The 13128-nt window shown below is 52.3% G+C and overlaps 1 protein-coding gene across 1 annotated transcript; it reads right to left on the bottom strand.

Annotated features, from left to right (window-relative positions):
• Positions 1 to 254: 254 nt before the first annotated feature.
• LOC311199059 (ribosome maturation protein SBDS-like) lies at positions 255 to 4392 on the bottom strand (the record flags this gene model as incomplete). Its single annotated transcript, XM_084273104.1, has 4 exons — positions 255 to 792; positions 1379 to 1519; positions 3827 to 3956; positions 4265 to 4392. The coding sequence occupies 3 exons, from the start codon at positions 4390 to 4392 to the stop codon at positions 1430 to 1432; spliced, it is 348 nt and encodes a 115-aa protein (XP_084129230.1). The 3' UTR covers positions 255 to 792; positions 1379 to 1429.
• Between the last annotated feature and the right edge of the window lie 8736 nt (positions 4393 to 13128).

Here is a 13128-nt window from a genome sequence, read left to right as displayed (position 1 = left end):
TCAAAATCCCCAGGCTTCTGGGGCTCCCCACAGACCAATACGGGACTCCCAACCTGCCCTCCACAACACCCCCTCCCGCCCCCAACCCACCCCCCATCCTGGCCACTGCCCTGCACCCCCAGTGACACCAGAGTTGGGTGATGAGAAATGTGACCAGATCTTAAAGCACCTCCCCTCAGCCCCTCCCTTCTTAGCAGAAAAGTTTAGTCATTATTTTGCCCCCTCTTCCCCCCATTGTGGCACAGGGAGGGGCAGGGACTGGGGGAATGGGGGTTTCAGTCAGTTCCTCACAAGCTGTTTTCCTTCTTGGCCAGTGGGGTGTTCCTCACACCCAGCCCCTGCTGCACCGCGGGGTCCCACCCACGGGATACAGTCCTCCGTGAAGTTCTCCACGGTGAGTCCTTTCCCACAGGGCTTCAGCTCTTCCCAGCTGCCCCAGTCTGGGGCACTGCTATGGATCCAGTCACAAAGCACAGACTGTCTCTCAGTCTCTCAGGCCCAGACTACTCCAGCCTGGTCCTCCACAGGGTCACAAGCTCCCCCCCTGCCCCTCCAACCCAGCAAACCTGCTCTGGCATGGGTCTGTCTCTCTTGCTCATCTCTGTGACTCTGTCTCTCTCCACGGGCTGCAAATGCTCGGAGGGGCTTGGCCAATGCAGGTCACAGCATCTTCCATACATCTCCCCCTGCTCCAGCATGGGGCCTCTCCACAGGCTGCAGGTGGGGCGCCTCCTCCCCCTCTTCAGTGGCCTTGGTGTCTGGCCCCTCTCTCACATCCTCTCACTCCGCTCTCTGGGGGCAAAAAGCAGCTGCTTGCATTTCTTTTTCTCCTCACTGTGATTCCCAAGAGCAACTCCGGCCTTGAGCCGGCTGGTGTTTGCTCTGTGGGGCCTGCAGGGAGCTTCTGGCTGCTTCCTGCAGCAGCCGCCACTGCAGCCCCCCATCCCCACCAGAACCCAGCCACACAAAACTACAACAGCCTCTGAGCTGCCCATTGCCCTCTGGCCCATTCCAGGAGCACTCCAGGCCACCTCCCTTCCTTCACGTTCCCTAATCGCCCCTGTGACCCCGACACTTTCCCCATTTTCCCCAGAACCTCCACCATGCCTTTGTGGCCCCAGTTACAGCCACTTGCCCCACTTGTCCCCAGGGCCCCATCCTTTCATCCTTAGGCCCATCAGTTTCTCCCAGCACCTCTCAGCTTCCCCTTGGGCCTGCCAGATGCCCCAGGATTCCCAACCCTACCCCACCCCCTGATGGGGTAGAGCGTCTCCTCCTCCTCCTCCCTTCCTCTCTCTGCATTACTCCTTCTGCCTCCCAGGCTCACCTGGCAATGCCAAACGCCCAGACCTCCGTGGTTCCCAGACATCCCACACACCTGGAGCACAGCGTCCCCCATGGACTGGAGCACAGCGTCCCCCATGGACTTTCAAATGACTGGATTCATCCTAAGGGAGCTCGAATCCCGGATCCATCCGCGAGGATCAGCGTGTCTGCAGTGGCTTTTCCTCCCTGGAGCCTGGTGTGTGCAAGGAGAACAGTCTAAAATCAGCCACTGAGATCTAAACATCTGGATCATGCTGAAGATGGACATCTGGGGGCTGGCATAGAGAAAAACTGGGTGCTGGGTGGTACACAAACAGTCCAAAATTGAGTTCTGATGCTTCTGACCCTGCGTTTCAACAGCTGGCACCAAGGGAAGGCCTGGCCTGCAGGAAAGCTTTCTTTTCATGTTGATGGATTAAAGATACTTGTGTATAATAAGATGTTTGTGTCTCATGGCCACTACAAAGGAGAAGGGACTTCCTCCTCTGATTGTTTGTCTAAATGCAGTTTATTGTGTGTTTAGTGTTACCCCCCTATAGACCCAGGCTGTAGCAAAAGGAACAAACAAGAGAGGGAAGAATGCTACACAGCTCCTTGGAAAGGAGGTTAAATAAAGCCCCAAAGCCACAAACCCAAACAAACCACCAACCCTCACGACTGTGCTCATGGTTTCTCCCGTGCTCTGTGCTGTCTTGAACTGAGACTTATGTCAGAAAAAGCAACTCCCAGAAAAAGAAGACAAACCAGGCTGCAAATGCAGCACATGCAGAAGGTGCCCATGGCCCATTGGTGCCTTCAGGCCCAAGCAACTGGTCAAATGCTTCCATCACCCAGCTGCAGGCAGTCCAGCTGGAGTTCAATCTGCAGTGCTGACTGTGCTGGGCACGGTTGAGGAGACTGAGCTTCAACCTCTGGCCTCAAGTCCTGGCCTGTGCTTCTCCACCCCAAAGAGGCCGGTCTGGACCCCAGCAAAGACCTTCTGTTCTCCTCTTGCGGTCACCTGGTAATGGTGGGGCAGAGCCACCATGTGCTCATCCTGCAGGCTGCAACTCAATCTTCTCATCCAAGTAACAATTCCCATTAGGAACACTCTCAGGTAGAAATCACCTCTGGTTTAGGATCTCTAGTTCAGCTGCAGCTTAGTGCATCTGCTAGTAAACTGTCCAGGTTTAGTGAAATCAAGTATGACAGTACAGGTACTATTCAATATATTCACCAGGCAGCTGGGTGAGGGAACTGAGGGCAGTGTCATAGAACCCCAGGCTGGGCTGGGCTGGGAAGGACCCCAAGGGTCACAGAGCTCCAACCGCCCCTGCCACAGGCAGGGCCACCAACCTCCAGGCCTGGAGCTACACAAGGCTGCCCGGGGCCCCACCCAACCTGGCCTTGGACACCCCCAGGGATGGGGCACCCACCCCCTCTCTGGGCAGACAGACTGAACATCACAGGCTGAGGAGTGAAACCTCTGGGAACTCTGTCACATTTGACATTTGCTTGAATGGTTTGGTTAGACGTGAAGTGCAGGAAAAGAACAGCCACACTCATGAAGCACAGGACAGACAACAGCAAAAAGACTGCAGACAAGAACTCCACCAAACTACAGAAGGAGAAGTGCAAGTTGACTTGAATTCCCATCACCCACAAGCCCACAGTTCATATCCAAGAAGGACTAAGAGACCAGACCTGTTCTTAACCCTGAACTGAACTGTCTGAAGGAAGCAACTGTCTCTTCCTTTCCCTCCACCCGTAACAATGTCTCTTAGGTGACAGGCTCCTCAGCACTGCTTAACAGACTGTGGCGCTTTGACCCTGGCTGGAGGCCAGACACCCACTAAAGCCACTCTGTCACTCCCCTTTTCAGCTGGACAGGGGAGAAAATGGGTATTGAGAGGCTCAAGAGTCAGGATAAGAGCAGGGAGGGATCGTTCTGCAATCACAGTCACGGGCAGAACAGACTCAACACAGAATAAAGGACAGAAAACTGATTTATGACACTGCCCTGCACAAAACAGCTGCTGGTGGGTTTTTCTCCTCACTGTGACTCCCAGAGGTGCTGTGACCATGGCTGATGGGCTGGGCCTTGGTCAGCAGCAACTCCAGCCTGGAGCCGGTTGGTGTTTGCTCTGTGGGGCTGCAGAGAGCTGCTGGCTGCTCCTGGCAGAACCCACCCCTGCAGCCCCCCTTCCCCACCAGAACCCAGCCTCCCAAAGCTACACCACAGACATCAGCACGCAGCAGCTGTACGTTACACAGAACACTCAGAGCCTCTTTCAGTCAAATGCAAGTATAAAACTGAAGCCTGGATGACAGAGTCGCCACTCTTCCCTACCTGTCTCTTACCAACCAGCCCATCCTGTCACTACAACAGTGCTGCACTCCACAGAGCCCTCCCAGGGCCGAACCAACCCTACTGCACCTGCGTGTCCCTCACACAAGAGAGCTGGAAAACCTTCTCCAAGCTCTATAGAAAGCAGGGAAGTGCAGAGAAGCTGCAACCTACCATCTTACAGATTTCTGTCTGGTCATCAGTCCCAAAGGCTTGCACCAGATCTTCCTTCTTGGCTACCTGGCCTTTGGAGACGTTGACAAACACCGTGTGTGTCTGCAGCACCTCGTCGAGATCTTTCTCCCTAGGGGTTGGGGCAAGGGGGGAGAACTCGTTAAGGCAGCCAGGCTAAGGCAGAGCACAGGAGTCTGCAGGAGGAGGGACCGGCCCTGCTGCCGGGGCGCAGCCAGCGGAGCCAGGCCGCTCCCCAGGGCCGGGCCGGGCCGGGCCGGGCACAGGGCTCCGAGGCGCCCCTCCGGCCCGGCTCCTCCCGGCCTGCGCAGCCCGGGCCCGGCCAGGGCCTCCGCGCCGCCACAGCCGGGGCCACCTCCCGGCCCCAGCGGCCTCCCTCCCGCCCCGCCGCCCCCGCAGCCGGCCCGGCCCCGCACTCACGCTCCGCTGCGCCACCCCATGACCTTGTTGCGGTAGCAGGCGATCTCGAAGCGCTTCCCGCCGCGCCGCGCCCGCACCACGGCCACGTTGGTGAGGCGAATCTGGTTGGTGGGGGTGAAGATGGACATGGCGGCCGCCGCTCCTGCCCCCCCCCACCTCCCCCCGCCCGGCGCGAGCGGCGCTGGGGGCGGGGCCCCCGCAGGCTGCTTTCCTATTGGCCGCCGCCGCCGCCCGTTTCCCGCCCTCGCTGCGGCAGGAAGAGCCGCCCGGAGAGGAGCGAACGCGGGGCCTGAGGGGCGGGAACAGAACGCCCGGCCGGGCCTCTGCGGCTGCGAAAGTCGCCCCTCCTGCCCTCCGCACCCCCCCCCCCCCCAAATGACCGAGCTCAGCGTGGGCAAAACAACTCAGACTGTTTCACAACAACCGGTTGCTGCGGGTGTAGGCTCAGGGTCTTTCCGTGATCACCCCTGAGCACGTCATTAGCCCCAGGGAAGGAGGAGCCGGTGCCAGCGCCTCAGGAGCAGGCTGTGCTTTCACACCGCGGCACCACCAGCCGCTCCCTCGCTGCCCCCCGCGAGAGGAACAGGCGCTGGGCTGGGGGACGCACAGGCCCCCACCGAGAAACACCTGAACACGAACAGTAACGGCCAGTTCCACTCCCAGCCGCTGCTGACACAGAGCACCTCCCTGCCCAGACCCAGGCACTCAGACTGCCCTGGAGGCACCAAGCCCCTGGCCCTCCCCAGCCAGCCCCTTTGGTGGGGCAGTGATGTCAGGGGGCCAAGGGCAGCCAAGAAGGCCAATGGCATCCTGGCTTGTATCAAAAACAGTGTGGCCAGTAGGTCTGGGGAGGTGATTGTGCCCCTGGACTGGGCCTTGGTGAGGCCACACCTTGAGTACTGTGTTCAGTTCTGGGCTCCCCACTATAAAAAGGACATTGAGGTCCTGGAGCGTGTACAGAGAAGGGCAACCAGGCTGGGGAAGGGGCTGGAGGGCAAATCCTGTGAGGAACGGCTGAGGGAGCTCAACACTGTCTCTTAGGTGACAGGCTCCTCAGCACTGCTTAACAGACTGTGGTGCTTTGACCCTGGCTGGAGGCCAGACACCCACTAAAGCCTCTCTGTCACTCCCCTTTTCAGCTGGACAGGGGAGAAAATGGGTATTGAGAGGCTCAAGAGTCAGGATAAGGGCAGGGAGAGATCATTCTGCAATCAGAGTCATGGGCAGAACAGACTCAATGCACCCCAGTGACACCAGAGCAGGGGGATGAGAAGCACAGCCAGAACTGAATGCTGCCTTTGCTTCAGTCTTCACTTCAAAGGCCCCCCAGGACGCACAGACACTGGATGAAAGTAGGAGTGATTGGGAAATGAAGAATTTCCCTCTGGTTGAGGTAGGGGAGGTCCAGGAACGGCTCAAAGGGATTAATGCACAGAAATCCATGGGGCCAGATGGGTTACATCCACGTGTGCTGAGGGAGCTGGCGGAGGTGATTGCTGAGCAGCTCTCTATCATCTTCAACAGGTCTTGGAGGACAGGAGAAGTGCCTGAAGACTGGAGGACAGCCAGTGTCACTCCAGTCTTTAAAATGGGCAAAAAGGAGGAACCTAGTAACTATGGGCCAGTCAGCCTCACTTCTGTCCCCGGAAAGGTGATGGAACAGCTTGTTCTGGATGCCATCTCCAAGCAATTGGAAGAGAAGAAGGTCATGAGGAGCAGTCAGCATGGATTCACCAAGGGAAGATCGTGCTCAACCAATCTCATAGCCTTCTACGATCTCATAACAGGCTGGGTGGATGGAGGGAGAGCAGTGGATGTCATCTACCTTGACTTCAGCAAGGCCTTTGATACTGTCTCCCATGACATCCTGATAACAAAGCTGAGAAAGCACGGGATAGATGAGTGGACAGTGAGGTGGGTTGAGAATTGGCTGTCGGACCGAGCCCAGAGGGTTGTGATTCGAGGAGCAGAATCTGACTGGAGGCCTGTTACTAGTGGTGTTCCCCAGGGCTCGGTGTTGGGTCCAGTCCTGTTTAATATCTTCATTGACGACCTTGATGAGGGAACAGCATCCACCCTCAGCAAGTGCCGGTGATACAAAGCTGGGAGGAGTGGCTGACACACAGGAACACTGCGCTGCCATCCAGAGAGACCTGGACAGGCTGGAGAGCTGGGCAGGGAGAAACCGGATGAAGTTCAACAAAAGCAAGTGGAGAGTCTGGCACCTGGGAAGGAACAACCATCAGTATCAGTACAGGCTGGGGGATGACCTGCTGGAGAAGAGCTCAGTGGAGAAGGACCTGGGGGTCCTGGTAGATGACAGGTTGGCCATGAGCCAGCAGTGTGCCCTGGTGGCTAAGAGAGCCAATGGGATCCTGGGGTGCATCAGGAGGAGTGTGGGCAGCAGGTCACAGGAGATGATCCTCCCCCTCTACTCTGCTCTGGTCAGGCCCCACCTGGAGTATTGTGTCCAGTTCTGGGCTCCCTGGGATAAAAAGGACAGGGATCTCCTGGAGAGAGTCCAGAGAAGGGCTACAAAGATGATTAAGTGCCTGGAGCATCTCCCCTGTGAGGAAAGGCTGAGAAAGTTGGGACTGTTCAGCCTTGAGAAGAGAAGACTAAGGGGGGACCTAATTAAAGTCTATAATTATCTGAAGCAGGGGATGCAGGGGGAATCAGCCAGCCCCTTTTCAGTGTCTGTGGGGACAGGACAAGGGGCAATGGCTGCAAGTTGGAGCACAGAAAGTTCCACACCAACATGTGGAAAAACTTTTTCCCAGTGAGGGTGACAGAGCCCTGGGACAGGCTGCCCAGGCAGGTGGTGGAGTCTCCTTCACTGGAGAGATTCAAGACCCGTCTGGACGCCTGTCTGAGTGAGATGTCCTGGGGAGCTGCTTTGGCAGGGGGGTTGGACCCGATGATCTCTTGAGGTCCCTTCCAACCCCTACAATTCTGTGATTCTGTAGTAAGATGGCCAAAACACAGCAGGTGTGCAGATAACTTTTAGACATTGAAAGTAAACTAACAATAGATATGCTTATCAAAACTCGTTATAATTACTAATTAATCACTTTGGTGTGAGCAGTATGTGTAGCCAATTAGCAGTTTTTAGCTTGCCACGTTTTACAGTATGGCCTTCTGTTTATGGGATGGTTTTTAGATTCAGTTTAACAAGGGCTTATGTTTTTGTCAGTTATTTTTGCCTTAGTGTTATTTTTGCTGTGTATGTCACAGTGTTTCCCTGGCAGGATGGATAATGCTCTTCGCAAAAATCTGGCTGGTCCATAAACAAGAAGGGGGAATTGTAGTAATGCAGGTTGAGAGGAATGGTGTTTTTGGCCCATCCAGATTTATTTCTCACCCCCATATAATCAGACCTGGGAAGCCAACAGAGACATGTCAACAGGAGAGCAGATGTCTGAGAACAGGAGCTTGTCAGAAACTCCACGAGGTAACAAACTGCAAGAACGTTAACAACGGCCTTAAAGAGGAACAAAGGGACTGTGCAGCCTCAACCAATTCTTAGCAATAGTGAGACACATGAACAGAGCATCTAACCAATAGCAATGTAATGTAACTCGTATACTGATACAGAAACCTATATAAGCTCTGTCTGTGTTTCAATGAAGGATCTCACTTGATCATAATGATCTGAGTTGAGTCCACAAAACTTCGACTCTGGCAAATCATCACTGGCCCCTGGGGTAGCAGCTGCTGCTGCCTTAAAGAAACTAACAAACTTAGGCTGTTGGCTGAGTAAACAAACCAATGCTCTTGCTCTTAGTGGCCTGCTTGCTGATGTAGATAGTGTGAGACACGCTACTTTGCAAAACAGAGCTGCTATTGATTTTTTGTTGCTCGTACAGGGCCACGGTTGTGAAGATTTTGAGGGCATGAATGACCATTCCCAGTCCATCCACAAAGAGATTCAGCAGCTCATGTAACAGACCACAAAACAGGACGTAGGAATTTTTGGCCTAGATGGACTGGCAAACTGGCTCGGGATAGGGGGATGGCTGAGAAACTTATTGAAAGTGGCACACTGTTACTTATTGGTGTTGTAGTAGGGCTTTGTTGCTTGAGCTGTGTATTATCGTGCGTAAGACGGATGGTGCATCAAGCCACGACTCAAGTTTGGGTTGTGCAAAAGAAAAATGGGGGTATAAGCCCCTGGCATATAGAATTGATTATAGAATCATAGAATCATAGAATGGTCTGGGTTAGAAGGGACCCCAAGGATCATAGAGCTCCAACCCCCCTGCCACAGGCAGGGACACCAACCTCCAGGCCTGGATCTACACAAGGCTGCCCAGGGCCCCATCCAACCTGGCCTTGAACACCTCCAGGGACAGGGAATCCACTACCTCTCTGGGCAGCCTGTTCCAGCACCTCACCACTCTTTCTGTAAAAAACTTCCCCCTAATATCTAATCTAAACCTTCCCTCCTTTAGCTTTAGTCCATTCCCCCTTGTCCTGCCATTATCTGCTCTTTTAAAAAGTCGAATCCCCTCCTGCCTATAAGCTCCCTTCAGGGACTGGAAGGCTGCAATGAGGTCCCTCCGCAGCCTTCTCTTCTCCAGGCTGAACAAGCCCATTTCCCTCAGCCTCTCTTTGTAGGGCAGGTGCTTCAGCCCTCTAATCATCCTTGTGGCTCCTCTGAACCCTCTCCAACAGTTCCACATCCTTCTTGTATTGGGGGCCCCAGATCTGGACACAGGACTCCAGATGGGGCCTCACAAGGGCAGAGTAGAGAGGGACAATCCCCTCCCTGTCCCTGCTGGTCACTCCTCTCCTGATGGAGCCCAGGATACCATTGGCCCTACGAGCTGCAAGAGCCACTGCTGGCTCATGTCAAGCTTCTCATCCACCACAATCCCCAAGTCCTTCTCAGCAGGGCTACTCTCAATATGCTCTTCTCCCAGTCTGTATCTGTGTCTGGGATTCTTCTGTCCCAAGTGCAACACCTGACACTTGGCAGTGTTGAACCTCATTAGGTTCCCCCGGGCCCATCTTTCCAGCCTGTCAAGATCCCTCTGGATGGCTCCTTTCCTTCTGGGGTGTCGACCACACCACTCAGCTTGGTGTCATCCAAGCCTGTGGCAGGGGGGTTGGAGCTGTATGATCCTTGGGGTCCCTTCCAACCCAGACCGTTCTATGATTCTCAGAGGGGAGATACTCCAGGCCCTTCAAAACATCATTTTTTCCTACCTGTTTTAATTTCCTTCTCTAACAGACCTAGGTACCACCTCTTCTTCCTCTTCCAAATGTGACCACCTGCCTGCTAATCTACAACTTGAAAGGCTTCTTGTTTATTCATGGATCAGAAGCTCCCAAACCACCCAGCACTGCCCAGAAGTTTGCTGTTTCATCCTTGGAGCTTGTCACCCTTCAAGCAGCAAGAGAAATGAGAGTATTTTTTTTCTGAAGTATTGGATTCTGCTAAGGGGTGAGAGAAAGAAAAACCCTCAAATCCTTGCCTCATTCCTGAGCTACCATGGGGAGCATTAATTGGGGCTGGGTGTTTAAGTGAAAGGGTGGTAAACAGCCTCCCCTGGGCCCTAACAAGGACCAGCTATTTAATCACCAAGGGTCAGCAAGTTTAACAACCTCAACCTAAGGCCTCCACCAGTCTTGAGGTATTTAATGGGTTTATTCAAACTCTAATGTTGTTCAACACAGATTGGGGCAACCCTTCATGCAGTGACCCCCAGTCTTTGCTTTCTGCAGGTTTTCAGAGGCAGGGGAGAAATTGCCAGGCTGGTGGGATGCAGTTTTAGTGCCCCAGGTCAGGAATAAGACCTGCCTGTGAAGGATGAGCTTAGGGCTTTTGGTGGAAAAGTCTCTGCTGCATCTGCCAATTTAAATCTTGTTTTGCAGTTACAGCCCTTCACAAATAGCACAGAATCACAGTGTTAGTAGGCACCTGTTGCCCCTTGTCCTGTCACTGGCCAGCACTGAGAAGAGCCTGGCTCCAGCCTCCTGACTCTCACCCTTTACATGTTTATAGACATTATTAAGGTCGTATCCTCCCTGAAATGACCAAAAATCCACACCCTGCAGCAACTGGGCTGCTGAACTTGCTCTCCTGAGGCAGTGAGGGAAGTTTCCCCAGATACAGTATGACTTTACTGATGCTTTCTACTTTCTGTTCACCTGTGTCTCTAACTCCCACAACCTCCCATTCCCTCCACGTGTCTCTTGCAGCATCCTGTCCACAAACCCATGACCTTAACCTGCTGCTCCCTTGATGAGCAGAGCTCCCCTGGAAGCAGAGCTGGCCTTTCCAGCTCCTCCGTATCAGAAACTCTCTCGAAGACACAAGGTGAGGAGTTTTCACACAACTGCTAGAGAAACTGATCCCCAAAACAGGCTGAACTTCACCAAGAGCCACCCAGGGCAGGAACAGCCATCAGACCAGAGCTGAGCTCTGGACATCACATCAGTTCTTCAAACAATTTCGGTGACACTGCTGTTACTTCAGCCCTGCTCTCCTCCCTCAAACCCTTTTTTCTCCCTCAGCTTTAGCCTATGAGCTGCTGATACAGTGCCAAGTTGACACAGGGTTGCTGTCATCTCCAAAGATCTTTTTGAAGCTTAAAAGCAGTAGCTTTGAAATAGCTTCTCCTTGATGTGGTCTCTCATTTTGGACTGCCAAACAGGCTGGTGCTGACACAAAAGCTTTATATTGCCTCCTGCAAACACAGAGCATCTTCCTCCCCCAGTACAGCAGCGTGCAGGCTGGTTTAGAGATGACTGGATACATATTAAATCAAACTCAAAGCGCACCTACCTTGGTACAGCATCTTCCCATCACCTTCTGAAACCACCGAGCCTTTCAAAGCTCCCAGCTCACACCTTGCTTTGAAACAATTCTCATCATCTTCACAGCAGGCACACTGTGTGTTTCATATCCCCAGGAACGCTCACACAAAGATTTTATTTACTGCTGGAGTTGAAGGTAATGAATATCTGACCTGACACGCTTAAGTGAAATTGCTTTATCCAACGACTGACCCAACTGACCTTCCCTTTCCTCACCCAGCCCAGCAGGGCTCTGATCTCCAGTTTCTTCATCAGTAACGAGGAGGTAACTCGGCTTCACACCAACCCCAGCAGAACAAGATAATCTGATGGAGGCACCAGAGATGTAAAGCATTGTATCAGGCATTTCACCTGCTGTCACCATGGGCCATGTTAAACAACTGGACATACTCACACATCACCTGAACACCAGTACGATGTTTGCTGTCAGATAAGGGCTCTGATCACTAAATTACTATAGGAAGCATTTGATACCATTAGTATCTTGACCCAGGTATTCATTAATAAAGTTTCAACAGCTCAGGAAGATTTATTATCTGGGTGATAAGTTTAGACTTAGCTAGGAAGTTTGTCACTGACTGTGCTATCAAACCTCAGATCTATCCCACCCTCAGTTACTAACAGCACCTGACACAAACAGGTTATCATGCATGATCCAACACAGTTAGCATGCATATGAAGCCATCCTCCAACAGGAGGGAAGGGACAAGCAGGAATCATTCAAAAATCTAGGAAATAAACTGAAATTACAAAAGTCCCCAAGAACAGTCCACCAGAAAGCCACAGGCATCCTTAGAAAGAGGGATCGTTATTTCATGTTTGGACAGTTCGTGTTGCAGCTACACTATGCAATTATTTTACCACAAATCATTACAAGTAAATACCCTGTTACAAAAAAAAAAAAACCCCAAGTATTGACTTGCAGAAACTAACAGGAGCCTAACAAAACACAAAAAAAAAAAGCACATGTGGGAAAGGTCTTAATTACTGGAGATGAAACTTTTAACATTTCAAGCTGATTAAAGCAGCAGGGATTTCCAGTTCAGTCTCTATCGTATAAATGATTTTCTCATTTGTACTTTGTTCAGGTCTCACAGTTCCACACCCAGGTGCTGGGCTGCGAGGTGTCTATTGACCTCAGCTCAACACCCACCACCAAGGACGCACAGTGGGGCTTCGCTGCCTGAGCTTGCAAGTCCTGCTGGGCTTGTCAGTCCTGAGGCTGCACGCGTTCGAGCGCGAGGTAACGAAGGGCAAGTCATTCTTCAGATGGGCTTATTACCTTTCATAAAGAAAACAAAGTTTTAACTCCTTTGGCTCCTCTATCCACACTGTTTATTCACAGACTCTTCCATCAACGCTGCCTGCTTAGACCAGAAACATTTTGGGGCCAGGATCATTGATGCAATGGGTTTGCACACTGTGGAAGTAGGGTCAGCCTTTGCTGGTCCTATGCTAAAAACCATCATTAACAGCCAACTGAACAGTAACATTTTCACTGTGCAGGGAATTCTCTGCATGGCAGAAATTAAAAGTTGCACATCTTAGATGTTAGGAAAAAAATTTTAACTGAAAAGAGTTCTCAGGGCCTGGCACAGGCTGCCCAGGGAGGGGTTGAGTCACTGACCCTGGGTGTGTTTAACAGATGGGGAGATGAGGTGCTCAGGGATCTGGTTTAGCATAGGACAGAACGGTTGGAATCAATGATCTTAAAGATCTTTTCCAACCTTCTAATTCTGTGATTATTAATCAACCAAGAAAGAACCAGCAGTGAAACCAAACAAGCATCTTCCAAGGTTACAAAATCTCTGTAGAGTAACGCTCTGAACTTGATCACTGCACCATCCTGCAGGTTCGAGTGCCAGATGGCAATGTTGTTCTCCCTCTTCCTGGATTAGAGCACAGCAACACAAAACACTTACATGCCCTTCCTGTATGCTCTAAATCAAACTCCACCTGTTAAATTCTCAGGGGTTTGAGCAGCATTAGGATCAGTTCATAACATTTGAGCTAAAATTGAGACACTAAATTACACGAACTGA

Source organism: Gallinula chloropus, assembly GCF_964237585.1.
Source record: "Gallinula chloropus genome assembly, chromosome: 19".
Lineage (NCBI taxonomy): Eukaryota > Metazoa > Chordata > Aves > Gruiformes > Rallidae > Gallinula > Gallinula chloropus.
Note: the sequence above shows the minus strand (reverse complement) of the source record. Positions and strands in the feature narration are given on the sequence as shown.